The sequence below is a fragment of the Lytechinus variegatus genome, chromosome 4 (assembly GCF_018143015.1).
Source record: "Lytechinus variegatus isolate NC3 chromosome 4, Lvar_3.0, whole genome shotgun sequence".
NCBI lineage: Eukaryota > Metazoa > Echinodermata > Echinoidea > Temnopleuroida > Toxopneustidae > Lytechinus > Lytechinus variegatus.
Window position 1 is genome coordinate 8286830 of NC_054743.1, and position 20704 is coordinate 8307533.

At 33.7% G+C, this 20704-nt stretch overlaps 1 protein-coding gene across 1 annotated transcript in view; it reads right to left on the minus strand.

Annotated features, from left to right (window-relative positions):
* The window catches only part of LOC121412454 (metabotropic glutamate receptor 1-like), a 33205-nt gene that overhangs the window by 4254 nt on the left and 8247 nt on the right, over nucleotides 1-20704 (minus strand). Inside the window, exons 3-5 of the mRNA XM_041605264.1 lie at nucleotides 7917-8166; nucleotides 6921-7098; nucleotides 457-580 (exon numbers count right to left, since the gene is read on the minus strand). Of these exons, the coding sequence (XP_041461198.1) occupies nucleotides 457-580; nucleotides 6921-7098; nucleotides 7917-8166 (552 nt within the window). The remainder of the gene's footprint in view (nucleotides 1-456; nucleotides 581-6920; nucleotides 7099-7916; nucleotides 8167-20704) is intronic.

A 20704-nucleotide genomic window follows, 5' to 3' on the forward strand; every position in this document is an offset into this window, starting at 1 on the left:
TTTTCAGCTGTTTAAATCATTATTAATTTAGAAGTTTTGAGGGGTAAGATTATAAACTGTAAAGTGATATCGAAGTAAGGGTATAAACCCCGCCAGGAAAAATTGACTTTATAGACCCAATTAAAACTATATTCCATGAATGCATTTCGAAATAACCCCCACATACCATGGCAAGGTAATTCAGAAGAAGTTTGGTTTATTTATTTATTTATTCATTTGATTTTATTACAATTATTATTATTTTTTATTTATTTTTTTTTTTTTTCTGGGGGGGGGGGGTCTCCATCTCACCATTGCTTACTTTCTCTTATCATAGCTAGTGTGATAATGCATGGAATGCTTTAACACTATAATAAGCTTGAATATGACTTTGATTAATTTAACAAATTGCCCGTCATAACTGACTTATTTGTAATGAAATCTAACTTAAAGACGAAAAAAGAATAATATTCTTACCGTTCAGTTGTGAGTTTGGCCACCATCCTCTATCACATGACTTACATGTATACTCATCGAGCATGTATTCATTATCCTTGCAAGGTACACAGGCCCAACAACACTTGACATTATCACGAATGTTCTGGAAAGATAAAAAAAAATGGTTTAAACCTATAAGTACAGTCATTTATGGGATATTTACAATATTCAACCTTTCTCTGTCATTTCCCTCGCACAATTCGCTTACTTTCATCCCCTGTATTTTCTCCAGTCATCCCACTCATCCTTTTTATTTATGATTTCGCCGATACGACTTTTGCACGATCATTACGAGTTGTATCAATGCTTCTTTCAATCTAGACGAAACCCTTTCTAAACGCTGTGTTCTGAATCCAGCTTTCATCGGAAAAAAAATCACTGGGCATAATAACACAAGATGTGGCAAAAATGATTAAAAGAGAGAGAAGAAATACTGCTAAATATTAAAACTGGTGTGCACCTCCAATGACCAACCCACAACTGGGATTCATTGATTGAAAAGGTATGTTTTGAGCAGGGCCTTAAACTGACTGACGGACTTGGCACTATGCATGTAAGAGGATAACTTGTTCCAAAGAGAAAGGGGCAATAGATGAACAAGCACGGTCACCATATTTACAATAAAAAAAAATTAATGCATCAGAAATGATGTAAAAGTAGCTGAAGAAGCATAAAAACATTAATATGGTACATGACACATTCTATTTCAAATATGATGACTAGGGGATAAATGTCTTTTATATTTGTATGTTTCTGTATTTTGTGCTTTTAATGCTTCTGTCTCTTCAATTCACGGTAGAAAGAAAGACAGAGAATCTCAATATATAGGCTAATCCACGGGTCTTGATAGCGATACTTCTATTCAGCCAGTCACTTTAACCTCTCTCATGCTAGAGGCACACATTTAACCACCAAGCTTTCCATGTAAGAGGCACAGACTGCTCATGGACGTGTAAAAGAAACACATAAAATCTTCTCCTACTCCATTCATCCTTCTTCTATGAATCCGTTCACATTTGCATTTTGCGAAGATATCTTTTACCGGCCTGTATTGGAGACAGTTGCATTCTCCACACTTACTCGTTGATTTGCATGGCATCTGAGGTGGTTTTACCGTCTTTATGTGAACGTAAATAACGTAAACGTTAGGTTGAAAAGTCATCCGTGATCAACTGAAAAACCTTTCTTACTCCACGAAATATAGATTTATAAATATATATAGAATACATGATGCCCGTAATCAGTAACTTCTGGCGAAGGTTTATAGAGATTACCTTAAAAGCTCGGATCGCCAGTATTGATTTGACCATAAAGCCTCACAGGGGAAGTAATTCATCTTAGTATCCTACAATCTCGTGAATATTCATATTAGCTTGAGGCATGTATAACGATACGAAAATGGTATATAACGTATGAGAAATCTCAGCAAGGGCTAATATCATTATCAGTTCAGCATACTTATAAAGATTGAAAGAACATCAGAAGTTATTATACAATTTCATAATTTTATAAAGCAGGCTTTACAAAATGGTTTGAAAAAAAAATCTTCACCGTTTCAAAGAAGAGAAGAAAAATCATTGCTATCATTTGCAAATGAACTTTGGATTAATTTAAACTCTCCTTAGAACATGGCAAATTGCTTAATTAGTTATTGCAATACAAAATATAATATTTATCGGAAATAATCATCCTGGTTCACGGTGATTGCACAATATCTATTCACGAATCTGTTTCTATGATGAAAAAAATATTTTGAAGTCTTCAGGAAAAAAAAAACATCTCTTCTGTCTTGTTATTATGCAGTAAGAGTATATGGTTAAGGTTAGGGTAAGGCTCAGAGACATTAAAAAAATAATAAAAATGGCAATTTACTTTCATTTTTTTAATAATAGAATGGATGGTATCACCAATCAAACCAGTAGCTCGACGTAACCATTCACAGAATGATGTGCACTTATAGAAATTCAGATAGCATTCATCGGTTGGTGAAAACAATGTCGTCAATCTCCATGAAGAGAAGGAAACGATTTAACGAGCCATTTCAGTGAATGAAAGTCATATCAATCTCAAAGATAGCAAAAGATGATGATTATCGCCACTTTATGATACTAAGCTTTACGACAGACTATCTTCAAGACTTAAACTGAATATCTATTTACACAATGAAACATTCCAATACTAGTAGTAAAAATCGTCATTTAATTTAATCTGTGTCAACTGTAATGTGCATTGTTTACTTTATCTTATTTAACCTTTACATAAATAACAATCCAACCGCGTCATTTTAAGTATTGATATTAGGATTTCAACTTTCTCCACCGTACATTTTCAGAAAATGGTAGTCTTTAAAAATAACGAAATGAAACATTCATGTCCTGTCCCCTATAACAGTTATGAACCATATAAACATTATGTATTTCCTTCATTTCATTACAGCCTTCTCGGCATGTACTTCTGATAACTTGGTGTCATGGATTATCAGTATTTAATTTGAAATAGGGCTAATAAAACAAATATACAATACTATTTTATGGCTTTAATAAAATCAATGTTTTTATTTTGATAAATGAAGTTGTATGTAGTATATACATACATAATTTGCATGTTTATCAATTAAGTGTATTGTAGTATTAATTTTATCAATGAAGGAACTTCACAAAAAGGGATATTAACAAGTTACATGAAATATTATGTTTTCACCCTTCTTAATAGCTTCTATTAAGAAGTGCAAAGTTAGATTTTTATAAACTTTTCTCATGTATTTTTATCGCTATATTTGACATTGTTGTGTACATTTATTGTATGGTCTTGAAAAATAATAACTAAACAAAATTAAACTTAGCTAAACTGAAGTGCACTATAAATGTACCCTTAGGCATATCTAGCTCTATGATCGTAGAGTGATATTAATAGGGGCATGTCTCTTCACAAGATTACGAGTCTTTCACGTGGCGCCAAAATAGAACATTCACATTGAATCAAGCAGGTCACGTGGTCAGTTTTACCGGGAGTATCGATGATGCAATCTATTATATCCTTTTTTTTCTCTCTCTTATCATGTCATATAACTTGTTAATATTTCATTTTGTAATTGCTGAAACGCATTAATTAGTATTAATTTCTAGTATCTGTGAAGTTTGATGTACAATTTGTATAATAATATTTTTTTATGGATTTATTGTATAATTTATAATTATGTTTCAAATAGTTTGAAGTTTGATGTATAATTTGTATAATTATATTTGTAATGGATTTATTGTATAATTGATAATTATGTTTCAAATAGTTTGTACAAATTGCTTATAGAATGTGATTGTGTATTTGATTTGAGAGATTACAATAAAACGTCATTATAGTGTATAGGGGAAACTTAAAGTTCAGGTCTAATTAATCAATAACAAAACTGAGGTTAACGTGTCTGTACATACTCAGTACAGTTATTTCTTTATTTCTATTTTTATGTTTTTATCAGAAATCATCAAGAATTGCAAATATTTACAAATAATCAGAACGATACGAAAGTAAAAAGGAAAAAAAAACATGAAAGGATATATTTCATACGATTGCTTATTTTTATTCACAAAGGGTACCTACTCTCCTCGTATTTGCAGATGATACTAAACATGACTAGCATGTCTAAGCTTACATGGCTTATTCTAATAAACAACATAACTCTATGATATAGTGTTGATTGTGAAAGGCGACCGTTTTTCGATCAACGTTCACCCAAAACTTGTATCATAAATCCCCTTAAGGATCATTGAATAATTCATATCCACGATGTTTCCTTTGTTGGTTAGAACCTAAAATGTCTGTAAAGAACTTCAGAGGTGCATTTTAGATTCAAGTTATGAAAACCCTATTTTAAAAGTCAAACATGTCCTACAATGTTTGCTTTCATATTGAGGGGGTAAAGAGTGCGCTATCGATGTTGACCAATTTCATTGTGAAAGGGTGTGTGGGTGCGTGTGTGTGTGCGTGTGTATGCTTGTAAAGGATGGGGTGGATAATGAAGGAATAGCATGCGTGTGTTAGTCGTTATCAACGTGCGGTCAATAGAAAATGGGAAATTGAAGATAAATACCAATTGTGGTAACAATCGCAAAATGAGTTTGAACAGAATCCAATTAAATTACCACTAGTGTCTTTGTGTATAAATGAAAAAACATGTGCCAAATAGCTCTGGAAGAAAATGAGTAATTGATGAGAAACGAGCAAAATAAACACAGAATTCCTTCAAATGTCTGGTCTTTTTCGAAGCAATATCAATACACACACTGTCCCACGTATGCTTTTCTACGTTAGCGATCATCAGAATTAACGATTTTGACTGAACTAAGATTTCATGGTTTTTTACAAAGATAAGTTTACATTAATGTACCAGATCTAGATGTATGATATTTTTTTGACAATTAAACCTTCGATATAAAAGACTCTCTCATGAATAATTGTTTGCTGCAACCTCTTTTACCTTCAAGCCGCGCAATACCATTATATGTGGACATCATGCTGATGTTTATTTTGTGTGTGTGTGTTTTTTTTTTTTTGGGGGGGGGGTTAATATTGGGGGAGCGTGGGGGTTTATGCACGCCTTTTAGCCATTTGACGTTTGCCTGAATGAGAAGCCCGGATGAGAAGCATGAGTAATGTCTTCGAAAGTCGACCAATGACTTTGTACCTTTTCTGTCTACTGTCCAAGGTCAAATGGGAGGGGGAATAATAGAGGAACAGAGCAATGCAAAGGTAGAGTGAAAGCGTATTAATTTATCGGTCTCTCTTCATGAGATCGATGCATATGTTTATAGTATTATTGTTCCCCCTTTTTCTCTCTTCCTTTTGTTCTCTCTGTATCTGCAACTCACTCTCCTCGTCTCTCTCGACTGGGCTAAATTTGTACATGCTATAATGGTGAAACAGATTGAAGAATTTGATGAATTTTCCCTTGAACTGCATTTCCTAAAATAAGTTTAATTTAATGTGTGAGATTCGTTGGAGCTATATTTAACGATCAGAATGTTTTCTAACATCGTGAAAATAGGACCCATGAATATAAAGCTTACACGATTCATTAGATATTGACGAAGAGAGAGGTATACCCAAGGCTGAGATTAGCGGTACTTTGGACCGTAATCTCATTCTCATATTACAACTGGATTAGAGAAAATGTCAGCTTATGAACGAAATCAAGTCCCTCACTTACATTGTGACCCATTATACTTTGCTTTCGTCGAATCTTCCTTGCCATGAGGTTTAACCTAACCAGAATATTCTTTCCTTAAACAAAAAGACAAGACTGCTGTACTGAAATCTATTCACGATAAAAAGATCTTTCGATTTTGCATATTTGGAAAAAAGCCTATAATAAAATTAATACACACCCAAATTTAAGCCCAGAATTAGAGGAATGCCGGTGTGTTTTTTTTCACATTTTTTTGCAGCGCATATTTTTCGTTCCTATCAATCACATCATTCCTTTGAATAACAAGAAAAAATTCACTGAGCAAAATACTAAAATTCCATCTAATTCTGATAAAAAATAAGGTTTTCAATTCTAATGATCACTCATTTTCTTCAATTTTTTTTTTAAAAAAATATCATTTTCAATATAAATCAAACATCTTTTATCATAATCACATAACGAATGTAACATATTTTGTTACGAAAATAAAGCGTAGTTCCCTATAAGCAAAAGCTTGTGACGGGATTCGCCTGGAACACATGTGTACTATTTACAGCATAAAATAAACTATCACCTTGCAGTCATTTTATGTTACCTTTTCTGTCTATAGTTCACCCGTCAGGAATCAGATGGCAAAAGCAACATGGAGCGGGTATTCAGCGATAATACTTCTGATATCATATCTTATACATTCAACTTAGGATAGTAAAACATTGATCGTATTATATGGGCAAGGCATCTTACTGTTTTGGTCTGACGTGCTATCATTTAACGAACACAAATTCGGTGAAGAGGATGCATTTATAACATACGAGTTAGCCGACAGAGTTAGCCGACAAACTTGGCTCAATATACATGATATAATGACACCAATATTGTTCGATATAAATTCCGTATTGTGAATGCGTCGATTCATCAAGTACGTGTGCTAAAATATTGACAAACTAAGTTTTACACATGCATGATTCACTTTTGGCTAAGCTTTGAGACGTTTTATATATATAGAGAGAGAGAGAGAGAGAGAGAGAGAGAGAGTGAGAGAAAGAGAGAAGAGAGACAAAAACACATTTCCTTTTGGATTTTGCTCTGTGACTCTGTCGAAGTATAATGAGTTTGGCTGGTTTGAAAACACTGCCAAACTGCAACGTTAAATTCAGCTCGTTGGCTTGGTTATGGACACCCAAGTATGCCATCTATTTTGTTTTTAGAATCTGCCTTTTCCATTTCTACTATTTTCGGGTAAATTGTCATAAGAATAAGTTACCTTTGCATGATGAGGAGGGCATGGTTGACTACAGAATGACCTAGTAGTAATATCTGATCCATTATTCCACATCATGATAGAATCATTCAAAGTAAGAATGCCATCTTCCCAAGCTCCTACTGTGACGTAATTATACGACCTGCCGTCTGATGATCGCTGGAAATTATAGATATCGTACCTGTACAATGAAAATGACAAGTTTTTTTTAAATAGGAATAAATCGTTAGGATTCAACATGTGGTATTCCTGTTATTAATGCTGAAAATTTCATTAGAATCTGATAATAACGGATGTTATTCTTTGTCCGAGTTAGATGAAAGTTTTAATGCTTTGTTTGTCCAATTTTCTTTTATCTGTTTAAATCATTAATTCAACCCGGAGCACCCCTATAGGAATGTCTAGTTTATATCCCAACATGTCGTAAATTGGTTCAAATTGTGAGGAACACTAGAAAATCAATAACACAAAAATTAGTCTCGCTTAAAATGTTATAACATGTATAACGGTAGACATTGACGACACTAATATATCAAATTGATCACTATCAAATCCCTGTTATTAGCTGGTTTTTATACTTGGATGTAAATCAGTTTAATGATATGACAAGTGTGATTGAAGTAGATTTAACATTTCCACCAGCAAGCTTTTAATTACAACGTAGATTTATTAAGACATTAGTTCAAAAAAACAAACTATGACATTTTTTTTCCAAAAAAAGTGGACAGAGTAGTTAAAAAGGATCAGTATATTTGACACTTTGCAGAGGGATCGTAAAGACAAATATCTCTATAAATACTCTTCAAATATTTCATAAGGAAATATTCTCTTGCAGAGCTAGCCAATGTTACGTTGGTTAATAGTGTCTGAGTAAAACGAACGTGTTTTATAGACAAAACAACTTCAGTAGATAAACCAACAATTAAGGGGGAGGGGCTCGGGCACGATTGGTAGATTTAAAAATATATTTCTTTAAGGGGGACACGATTATTGACTTACTTCCCAGGTGGGTCTCCATCTTCATCAAACTTGATATGATCTCCTGACATACCAACGAATGAAACATTGAATAAAGCATCAAGTAATTCACGACCATCTATCGGCTGCATATCAGGACATAAACCAACCGTACCAACACCACAGATTCTCTGCTGTAGATTATGTAATCCATAGGCTACTGTGTAGATAGCATTAACTACGAAACTCATCTTGGTATCCTGGTTATAACCATCTTCAAGACTCTCCTCACCTGTAATGATAATTGAACAAAATACAGATTAACATTAAAGAAAACACTCATACACACGACACCAGACTACTCTTGATGACCCCCTTCTATCCTTACTATCTAGGTTTCAATACTTAAGTTAACGTTCGGCCCCGACAATAAGCAGTTGACGAATCGATTTGAATGAATAGAGAAATTCACACAGGCAGAATGATAATGCTGAATGAATGTATAATTCAAAAATCGCTCTTTAGTTTTTTTTGCAGTATAATTTATTTATATAGAATCTTTCAATTTTCGCAGATTTGATAAAGAATTTCTTCTTCATTGAAGCATAATACGTTACAATGGCAATTTCACATTTTTAGGGAGAAATGAAGCCTTATTTAACAATGAAGTAAAGAAAAAATGGTTAAAATCATAGATTATAGGATTACCCAAATTTTAACCAAATAATCATGATTTTTTTTATGGATTTTGCCTATTATTTTTTATCGGACACAAAAATTATTCACAAACAAATTTATTAATTTGATCAGTCATACGCTAACATTGATATTAATCACGAACAATTTGATTATTTTGACCAGTCATACGCATACATTAATATTAATCTTTGTCTCACCAGTTACTTATAGCTGGTGAGACAATTTGTTAATTAGTATGATGTTTTTAAGGATGCCGTATGCTTGCTACTCTGTTTATTGTTATCATATGAGTTACGTTATTCATAATATTTCTGTGTATATTTCATATGTATTTACATGTTTGTTTTTTTTTACTTGTTTTTATCATGTATTCCAGGGCCTCACGGGAGACCAGTTTATTGCTGAGTGGGCTACCCTGGTTAAATATATTGAAATGAATAAATAATATAATGTGTTCGAAAAAGGCTTCGTAAATCACTGCGGAGAAATTAGTTTTCAATGGAAGAATATTTCAACGTAATATGATATCAAGCTGAGATGAAGGGTCATCCAATTGCGTATTTATATAATAAGCGCTTAGGGAATAATTATGGTGGCTGTGTTACAAAAATCAGACCAATTATATAGTTTAATTCATGATTATAGAAAAAATATTAAAATAATATAAAATTACAAATGTATGTTGAAAAATATATATCTCCAATTATCTTTATTACTGGGAAACTTGTGATAGTGTGCTATTTTTTAATTTCCCTTTTCTACATTTTCGAGGAGGTGTTGGGTGAGCTTGTGAATATGCAAGAAACGAACTTGAAAGAAAATGATTGGCCAAACAAAAATATTAGTTTAACATGACCACAAAATGTTGATATAATCACATCTGAAAACATATAATATATAACATATATATTCCCAAGCTAATTGGAATGTTGTTGCTTTATGATAATGTATTAAGGCACAGCATCTTATCACCCACATATCATCAATGTGAAGTCTATCGAAAGTGATTAATGTCTTTTTACACGATTGGACGACTTTCTGTACCACTGTCGAACATATATTTTCCGTCATGCAGAGTAAGACTAATTAACATCTTGAGTTAACCGTTGAATGTTTGTTTAACTCGGTTAGAATCATTTAGTAGAACAGTATGATACCCTCTCATGGGTGATGTCATTAGCTAACGCCTGCTGTGGGATGTACATGTTTTCTTTACATGTTCATGGTAAACGAACATGGCGCGCGAACATCGCTGTGATGAGAGTGATATAATCAAGCTCATTTCAACGCGAGGCAGGTGAACCAATATATTGTTAAGAGTCTTTGACCGAAGATGTCCATTATTGTAAAATCGAAGATGTCTGATGCCGGGAGGTGAAGGATGGCGCAGAGTTGAGATAGACATAAAACGTCCATATATTGGTAATGTTGATCAAGCATAAGGTTGTTAAAGAAAATATGACGCGCAGACGGAGAAAGTTACGTTCTGCAGTACTAAATCGGCAATAAACAATGTATTTGATCTACTTAAAATTAATGAATGACATAGACAGTCTGATGGGAAAATGTAGAACACTAGAGTCATTAATTCAATGGAGCACAATGTTTCTGAGTCGCTTCACCATGATGCTACCGACCATGCCGACAATATATGGCATGATGGTCTGAATAAGGTTTCGATTGAGTAATACTTGGTTTAAATCTTCCTGCTCGATTTGGGTCACGTTCATTACTGATAAGAATCAAGTTATGCCCTTGGGAATTTTAAAAAGGAATAGTGTCCTTTATTTCATATATTTTCTTTATTTCAATATTATGCATGTATGTAGCTTCTTTATTCCCATAAATATCACGGTGTCTGTCTCCGTCTCTTTCCTTCTTTTTTTCTTTCTCAGTCTCTCTCCGGTTTCGGTATCCATTATTTTTTCAATATCTTCAATACACACCCATACGTCCATTGGAACCATTGTTTGTCCGTCTGTATATGTCTCTCTTCCTTCTTTAACCATCTTCTTCATCAGTCATGAATTGAATAAATAACCTTTGTTTTATAATTAATGCTCAACGGCTTATCCGCATTTGTCACTCTCCACCCAGGCGTTAAATGGGTATACCCGGTAGGATGTGAAAGTCAATGTGATTAGATTGGCATAAAATATGAGCACCGATAAACGGTTGCCTCGCTAGGATACTCCCCAGGGAGTGGAGATGGTGTACTTTATGTGTGGAACAGTGCTGGATCATCTTACCGGGGTAATAATGATTACAATTTAAAGTACTTAGAAAAAAAGTATGAAGCACAATATAAAAAATTTAACTTCAATATCGAATAATTGAAGATATTGAGAAGTGAGAAACGTCTCACACCATTCTGACTAGATTGGCAGAGTCAGTTTTCTTTCAGAATAGATGGCCGAAGAGTGGCATAGATATTACTTAAATTAAGCTTAGTGGTGGGTACCATGGAGAACGATAAAAACAAATGTTCACATCGCCCAATAAATGCTATAGTGACGTCCAAACTTCCAATGTCCTCCTTAGCAAGACGAAAGCGAAAAACTGATTCAGAGGAAAAGGTAGAGGAAATGATTAGAAGATAAGGAGAAGGAGGAAGAAGAAGAAGATGAAGATGAAGAAGATGAAGAAGAAGAAAAAAGAAGAAGAAGAAGAGGATTAATACTATACCATCAATATTGAAATATCAATACCTCTTTGCTAATGGTTTTCATTAAAATCGTTATAGTCTATATGAATTGATTACTTTCATTTGCTTCGGAAATTATTATTGGTGAAAGTTCTGGGCAATGTTTCCTTACACCCCCGTCAGAAATGAAAAAGGAAATACGTTTATTTAGCTTGGTGACAATTGTTACTCCATCTTGTTTGTACATCGTGATGTACAAACCATTCTAACGTTCATTATACTACCAATCGATTCCTTATTTAAACACAAACGCAGCATACTCACAATTTGTCTCACCCCCCCCCCCCTCGACGTGATCTATGTACAGAATATACGATCAATGAAAGATATATGTAAATTAAGTTTTTGAGGTTCATTTTGTTTTATGCACACAGGTTTTTATGATTGGTCGTAATTTCCCGAGACATTATTCTTATTTCGAGAAAATAGGGTACTATTATCAAGCTAAGATATTCTGCAATCCTGTTAAATAAATTTGGGTGTACATCACCAGCATGCTAGAGTTAAAGCTGGAAACTTGCATGTGAATTAGCATTATATAGAATTCTTCTTTTCAGAAAGCAAATCCTGCTATAGGTTCGATACACAATCATGTACAGTATCGTTGACATGACTACCAACAATAGTGAATGAATGTTCTCGCAATAAGCCACCACTCACATACAATGACACAATAAGCCAGACATGAATAGAAGCCATTGCATTACATAATAGTCACACTTAAATTCAAGCTCAGACAGGCAATAACAATATAAGGTTAAGGTTACTTACAGTACAGTAGACAGTGTAATGGCTACAGTGCCAAAAAGCAGCAAGACTTCAAAAACTTTGAGATTAATTATCATATAAAGAAAAATATCTCCAGAGCCACTTATTTCCTAGTAGGCTCCTGAATGACTAAATAAACTACTGCTTACAATAAAAACACAAATTTCATCTTTAATAGAAAGGAGTATCCAACATGCATGGACATGGTGTGCGCTCATCTAACATATGACGAAGTCCGGAGGGGAAATGAGCTGTGACCTTTGACCTGCGGATTCCATACTCGAACTCAGCCTTATTTTGGTGTCATCTACCTACACACCCAATTTTTCTTTTTAATATGTTGAATATTTCATAAGTTATCATGCGGAAACCAAGTGGGGGATGGACGGATGGACAGGGGCAACGTCTGCGGGGGCACAAAAAATATAACTATCATATAGACGTAAGGCCGCTAATGAGATTTGTCAGTTTATGACCATAGTGGGAGAGGTCGAGATATTTCATGAAGTCATTTTGAAAACCAGTAATATATGGGGTTCTTACAAAGGATTTACTACCAATATCTATGTAAAAAGTGATGCACAGGATAAAAGCTTTTCGGAGTATCACTAACAACAATTGTTTGGGCATGGACCTCATAAAAAGAACGTGGAACAGGGATTCGAACCCCGGCCCTTTGAATCAGTGTATAATCTGGAGCTTTAAAACAGACGCCCTCTAGACTGAGGTAACACCGATCAGGAGATCCTATTCCATGTCTACATGGGAGTACATATTGAGGTGACGTGACAAATTTAGGTGTTCCAATGCTCCCGTTTTGAATTGCTTGGTAAACATAAGAGATAACGGGCAGTTGTCATGTTTCGGCCTAAAATGCTTCGAGATATGTGTTTGGGATATGAAGACTTATTTCAAGACTATCCAATAAAAAGACCATTAGTGCACCCAAGTTGTTAGATGGCGATCGTTACTACATACATTCAACCATCTTTAGGGCAGGATTATAAGAATTATCGAGTTCATATTCTGAATCCATCTATGCAATATATGACAGGTGATATTATGAAGCCTGAATAGGTTGGAATCCGTTTCATCTGTTCATGATAAAGAATGCTGCTAAAAAGCTTTTATCATCGTAGAAATTCAACATTTTGGAAATGATGTCACTGATGTAATTAGCAGTTAATATTATGGTATATATTATCAAAGTTGAATCCAGACAATAACATTCCGGGGACTGTCATTTTACTGAGTATTTTCTTTTTTACTCCTTTTATTCAAACAGTTGATTAGAACATAAAATGAAATGCAAGCATATATCATTCTGCAAACTAGAAATATTTGCGGCTGCCTATAATGATAAAAATCAATCAGCTTCGTTATTCTTAGCGTGTATGAATACTCCTAAAAGTGCTTGATATTTCTTTATGACAGCGAATTGATAAAAAACATAAATTACCAATGTATTTCACAAAAAGAAGAAACAAAAGTTTTGTTTTCAAAAGAGGCATACATGTTCTTAATGCCGGACCCTTGGTGAATTGAGTGTGCAAAGGCCTGCCGTATTCTTTGTTTGATCAGATAGTCCCAGCGACCGTGTTTCAAATTCGTGTTCAAATACCCGATGGGAAATGTCATCATGGCCTATGGTAAATAACAAGAATCATTGGTCACCAAGGGGAGATAAGAAAAATCAGACAGATCTTCTTTTAGACGCTGACCCCAGACTCTTAAACAAATACTCTACCATAGCAATGCTGAATGCCGATTGTGAGGTGTTGCTTATTATATCAACCCATTAGTGGTAATTGCGTTCAAACTCCGTTTTTATTTACATAAGAGATACATTACATAACCAAGCAACGAACTCGTTTAAAAATTAGAAAGTAAAAAGTAAATACTCGACTGCGATTAAGTCTATCGATCTAAATGTCGTTCTGATGAAGTATATAAAATCTTCTCTCATAAGTCTTATTATTTATATTTTAACAATGCACGTTTCAGATTTCTTTTGTTTACTGTAGTGTGTAATGCATTTAAATATTTATATTTGATAATAATGTGGATTACTTATGTGTATAAATTAGAAATATGTATATATATATACATATATGCATACATATATATATACATACACACACACACACATATATATATATAATTTATTCATGACTTTGTTTTGTTTCTATTTTTAAAGAAATTTTTATAACTCATTTTCAAAAGTATGGATGTGGGGTTTACAATCATTGTGCAGTTCAATCAAACCTTTGTAATTATGGTGTATTTCGATTTAAAACGTTTCGAATTTAAGATCATGAATGTAATATTTTACTATATTTAAAGTTGTTTGATGAGAGAAGAGAATAAAAGATTCGATCTACCGAAGATATGAACACACTGAATTAAATCTACTTGCAAATGCTAAATGCTGAAAAATATGAACTTACATCGATGAATTTTCATCGGATGTTGTGATATCACTACATAACTCATTTTCAAAAGTATGGATGTGGGGTTTACAATCATTGTGCAGTTCAATCAAACCTTTGTAATTATGGTGTATTTCGATTTAAAACGTTTCGAATTTAAGATCATGAATGTAATATTTTACTATATTTAAAGTTGTTTGATGAGAGAAGAGAATAAAAGATTCGATCTACCGAAGATATGAACACACTGAATTAAATCTACTTGCAAATGCTAAATGCTGAAAAATATGAACTTACATCGATGAATTCTCATCGGATGTTGTGATATCACTAAAAAAAACATGGTAAGAAGACTTGTTCTTATTTCTCAACTTGCTTGTTCTTTGAAATCACCCCATCCATTGCTAATTCGCAAGAAATGGTGATGACTACCAGAATGAACATTGTAACCCAACATGTTTTCTTTGGGGACTCTCTTTTCACGAGGCGGTACTTATGGTATTTAGTAGTTTTTCCCGAATATGACGGATGATCTGCTCCTGAAGGCAAGCCGAACGTGTTTTTCTGCAAATATATAGTTTGCATTTCTCCTCAAATATATGTTCAAGCAAATATCTTGGTTTCCAAGAAAATCATATCACATATAAAACCTAAAAGATTACCTTACTTCCTGCAGACTTTCTAATATAGGTTAAAATCAGGTAGCCATTATTCCAGGCTATTCACAAGTCATAGTTGAACAATGACATGGTAAATATGTTGATATTTTCCTATGGTTGTTGCCAGAACCGGATATGCTTTTCGAATGATAAAAGGTACAGTTCTGCAACGTTCAAATGCAACTATTGGAGCGCTTTCTGGCAGTGGCGTAATGAGCCAAAAAATATAGGGGCCAGATGCGGCGTATCAGGCAATTTTCTTTTAAGTTGCGAGCGAGAGGAGCGAGTCATCGAAAAATTCGACTTTTTTGTTACAAAAATCAAATTTGGTGATAGATTTTGACATAACCACGATAACATTCAGAAGATAATATCAAATTTCACACTTCTCTCTTTCCTTTTTTTTCTTGGTCGTGATTTTATTATTATTATTTTTTTTGGGGGGGGCAGCCCCCCCAAAAGTAGCCCCCCTTTTCACTCCATCTGTACACTACTGCTTTTGGTGATGCAATTTTCTCATCTTACTGAGCGTTTTGTACTCTCAAGTCTACGGTTAGTTTACACATTGCATCCTTTTAGGGTGCAGAGTTTTACCATTCCAATAGATAAGGTGCAGTTTTCATGATTTAAATGTTATCGTGCACCCTGGACAATGCTGGATGACTGATGAAAGATGTGCCTTTAAAGGTGCACACGGACATTTCTAATGTCAAAAACAAAATTCGTTTTTCACCACTCTTCAATTTCTGTTACAAGATTGCACCAAAGAAGGTGCTACCGCTACCAGTATACATTCGTATAGGGGGTAAACTGGTACTTTTTGTTAGTATGAATGGATCCATCGCTCAAAAGAAAATTGACATGCAGAATTGTATTTTACTTTATAGGATAAATCTTGCCCGGTATCTTATGGCGCATCCTCGATATTTAGCGCACGGTAAACTAGGCATCACCTCCTTTATTCTGAGTTCCCATTTTTCATTTTTGTGTTTGTAGGTCGTGGTATTCATTTGATAATGACAGGTGTTATCTTTCAGTTTCATCATCGCTATGGCTGTGTTTGGGTTTACATACCTGTCAATGCCTTTACGTTGTACCAACAGACATGGTTATATTAAACTATTTAAAGGACGTGCTTGCAAATCACCCTGGTGTTTCTAGGATTTCCCCCACAGAAGCCACTTTAAGAATGAAAAACAAAGTTCATTGTGAATTCTACAGTAATACCGTATGGAGTAAGTTATTTTTACTAGTTAGGTTTAAACAATCTTTTTTTTTATTATTATTATTTTGTAACAATGATTAATTTCATTTTGTCATGATTATTTCCGCCAAAAAAATCAAGAGAGTTGATATCTCTTCTTACTCTGTAGAGGGGAATATTCAATTGAATGACCCATTTTTTTTAATAATCATTATTATTTGGAATGCTCTTTCTTTTCCAAAAGTGATGGTTGCGTTTTTTGTAAGAATATTTCGATCAAAGTCAAATTGGAGGATATCCACTCGTAACATCCCATCAACTAAAACAGTGGAAAATATGTCACGCGTATCCATCTGAGAAATACGATGTGATAGGTCTAGTGTTATCCTTCTAAATCAAAATGACAACACGATCTGTGAATTTCAAAACATTCAAGACAACATATCGTTCATGATTTCCCTATTAGAAATCACAGGACGATGAATTCAAGGTAGCACGCATAGTACACCGACCAGGAACCCTTTTCATAAAACAAAATTGCAATAAAAGTTTAAAGAGACTGAAATCTTTCAATCTGTTAGGCTGATAAGTAATTCTATTATAGAAATTGTGCATTTGATATTATAACGAATCTTTATGAACCGAGACACACAGACACCAAACACAGATGATCGCAGAGATTATTTTATCTTTTTACTGATAAACAATCAAATATGTGTAAAGATTGAATCGTCACCCCTTTTTCATTCAAATCAGCAAATCTGCAGGTCAATTAACATGATTAAGGAAATTCCTAAAAACATACCAGTACCTTACTAATTTCTTTCATTTTCGTTATCTTTTTAAAACATATAATGTACTTTGGAGTGCCTAAATGCGAGATATTATTTTTAGTATTACTATGATGAATATTATTGGTATTATCATTCTTATATTTCTTGAATTGTTATTACCATAGGTATTCTTATATTTTTGAAATTGTTATTATCATTATCATTTTTAAAAATATAATATCATTAAAACCAACACTATATTCATACCTCCATGATTACCCATATACACCTTTGAGTGTTCACCCCCCCCCCCTCCTCCCCTCCCCAAGAGCAGGGTTCCACTATGATCACATTAAAGTTACCTGGTTGATTTCTGCTAAAAAACAAACAAAAAATAAATATATATGAAACATCTATTCCTGAATGTGCCATAACATTGGGTGTTTAGAATGATAATAGAATTATGAACAATTAAGATATCAGGATGACGCTAAGAGGACAAACGCCACCACAGTCCTTGTTTAACAGCTTGTTAACATTTGTGCCTTCTATTATAAGTACACCTCAGCTGGTGAAAGTGACAGACCTTGTGTTATCTGATTATAACCATGTGGATAATTACCACACACACACCCATTAATAGAGGGCAATGAAAGATGAATCTTACGTTAAGGTGCTCATCCAAAGATTTATTAAGAATGATGTCTTGTATCTCCCTTGAACAACGCTATTCAAAACTGTTTCTAGATCGACAGGGATTATTATTTCAAAACATACCATACTAGATCTGCCAACAATGTTATCACTGCCCTTGCTGCAGGGTGAGAACCAGTAACAAGGACAATATATTCAACACATAATGTTATATCTCATTCGGTTGATATTCATGTGTTCACTCATTAAACAAATAAAAGAGTAAATAATCGTGACACAACAATTCTTGCCACTTCAACAAAAAGAACGAAAGAGCCCACGGTAAGTATAAACCGAGAAGAGGTATGTGAATATATATCAGATACAATGATGATTTATATAACATGGTCAAATCTATCTATTATCAGTGGCATGAAGCTATGTGGATCCATCACGACCGTCTCTAGGATTGATGGATTAAACTTGTCGATCACTAAGAATTTAAATGGTTGATAGTTAGTGAAGCATAAACCATATTTGACCATTATCAGTATGCTTTTCAAAAGTAAGGAAAGACAAAATACACCTGGCAAATACCTACGTTACATGGAAATCTTACCCCATAAATAGTACTTTTATTTTAGAATTTAATTGATATCCAAGAAAAAAATATTTCAAAAGTATTATTTTTGTTAAAATACTGAAAATACATTACAATGAATTGGCGGTATAATGAATAGTTCATGATTGAGGTCATAATTACTGATCTATATGCTGAAACATGCCTATAGACTACAGGTAGATAATTATTCAGTTTCTCTGATTAATGTTCATGAAGACAGTTATTTCCAAAGTAAAAGTGACATTCATTCATGGCGTGCATGCTGTACCGATAAATCACATCCATCTACCATGTCTACGCTTGCAAAAAACAAACAAACATACAAACAAAGAAAAAACGTTGTCAATTGAGTACCAACACAGTATATAGCTGTATATGAAATATCTGACTACACCAGAAAAAGTTCTTATAATCAGTAAAAGTGCAAATGAAAATATAAACACATGCTCGGCATGCCACGGGTGGATCCAACAAGGCTTACGAGAGGTAGGGGCTCACACTTTGGGGACAAAAATGATGGGCATATCAATGATGATAATCCTTGAACCTTGAAGAATAATCCCTTTTAACAGCTTCAAAGCTAGCGCCCCCTAGAACCACTTTTTTTTCTAAAACGGAAGACCAAAATATGTTTCTCTTTGAGTGATGATAACTTTTCATGATTATTACTGTTATTACTACTACTATTACTACTACTACTACTACTACTACTATTTTCAGTATTATTTTTACCAATAATGATATTAATAATGAAAGCGAAAAGTAATCATCACTCAAAGAGGAAAATATGTGGGTCTTCCATTTAGGAAAAAAAGTAAAGAAAAATAGGGGTGGGGCTAATTCCCTACCCTTCACGTTCAACGCGCTAGCCGTTTCCCCATACATGTCATACAGGAATATCACGGTAAATATTAAGTTGTTCATGAATACCATGGAAACAGTCGTCGTTTCTCATGACGATAGTGGACAAGCCTGACCGGCTAACTCACAATTCATTGATTTCCATTTTTATCCCCAAATCCCTGGTTACCAAACTTCCTCTTCCTCTATTTACACCGACACGACTGTTTGTAACTCTATACTACTTCGATTTTCCTCATTTTAAAGCACGGCCATATCAATAACACTCTCCTCGTTATAATACATGCATGGAGTTTATGAATGAACTGATACTTGCACTTATTTCACGAGAAAATTTTCATCATGAATTCTTTCCCAAGAAAGAGAGGGAGACGACGAAGAATATGTTAATAAGCAAATAAATCTAGGCCTTTAATTAAATTGTTTTTTATTGGATGAATATTGAATATCCAATGATTATCAAATAATCTAAGGGGGGCATCGAAGGGAGAATATTGATTGAACTTATTCTATTTAGATTCACTGCGCTCACATACATTTCCTAAACTTTCTGGTTTCTTATCGGAGTTTGTTAAATGATCCTTCATTTCTTCAATAGCTGCAGTAATTTTCTTATTCACCCTTTTTTTTACTTGTCCTTTCGTTTTCGCCTTGTCCTGGTTTGGTGTGGTTCAATTTATTGTATACAAATTGAAACAATGTAAATCCTAAAAAGACGAATAATGACAAATGATACTGGTATAAATGTAAATACTTAAAAAAGATTCGGATGTTCCATATTATTTAGAGGGCTTTATTTAAAGCCCTCTATACAGTGCGTATAAAAAAAAACGGGACAGATTTGAAAAGTCTATAAAATTTTTGTTTCAAATAATGATGTCTATATTTTGGTTTTAATAGATGCTCTAAGGTCTTATCTTTAAAATGCAATTAAAAAAAATAAATTTTATTCATGCTTGAGCGAACACGGGACATTTTTGTTGGGGGTTCAAAAAGAGGCTTGCGCCAGAATTGCAGAATATGTGTAATACAATGATCAGACTTCTTGCTAATCAGGAGAAATCCTATTGACCTTTTCATTATCTGTTCCACAATTTTCGAATTATGCTCTCAAATTTCATTTACAAAGTTATTTATTTAATTGAATTATTTCGTTTAATCTTCTCTTACCTTTTAATTTTCCTTCATAAGTAACTGAGAAAAGAAGATTTTTTTTTGTCAACCCAAGCAAGAAGATTTGAATGATTAATTGGGAAAACTTGTGATTATTAAAATCGTTTTATTATGTGAAACAAACAATGTTATGTACCTTTAAAAGACATGAATCTATTTTTCAATGGGTCATTAATTCCTTGACCAAGTTTAATTGCTTGACAGGAAACACAGGAAGGGATTCATGTCTTTCAATGACAATGGTGTATTGAGTCAATTTTGAAGGAGCTAGATATGGCAGATCGGGTAAAATGTATTAAAAAGTT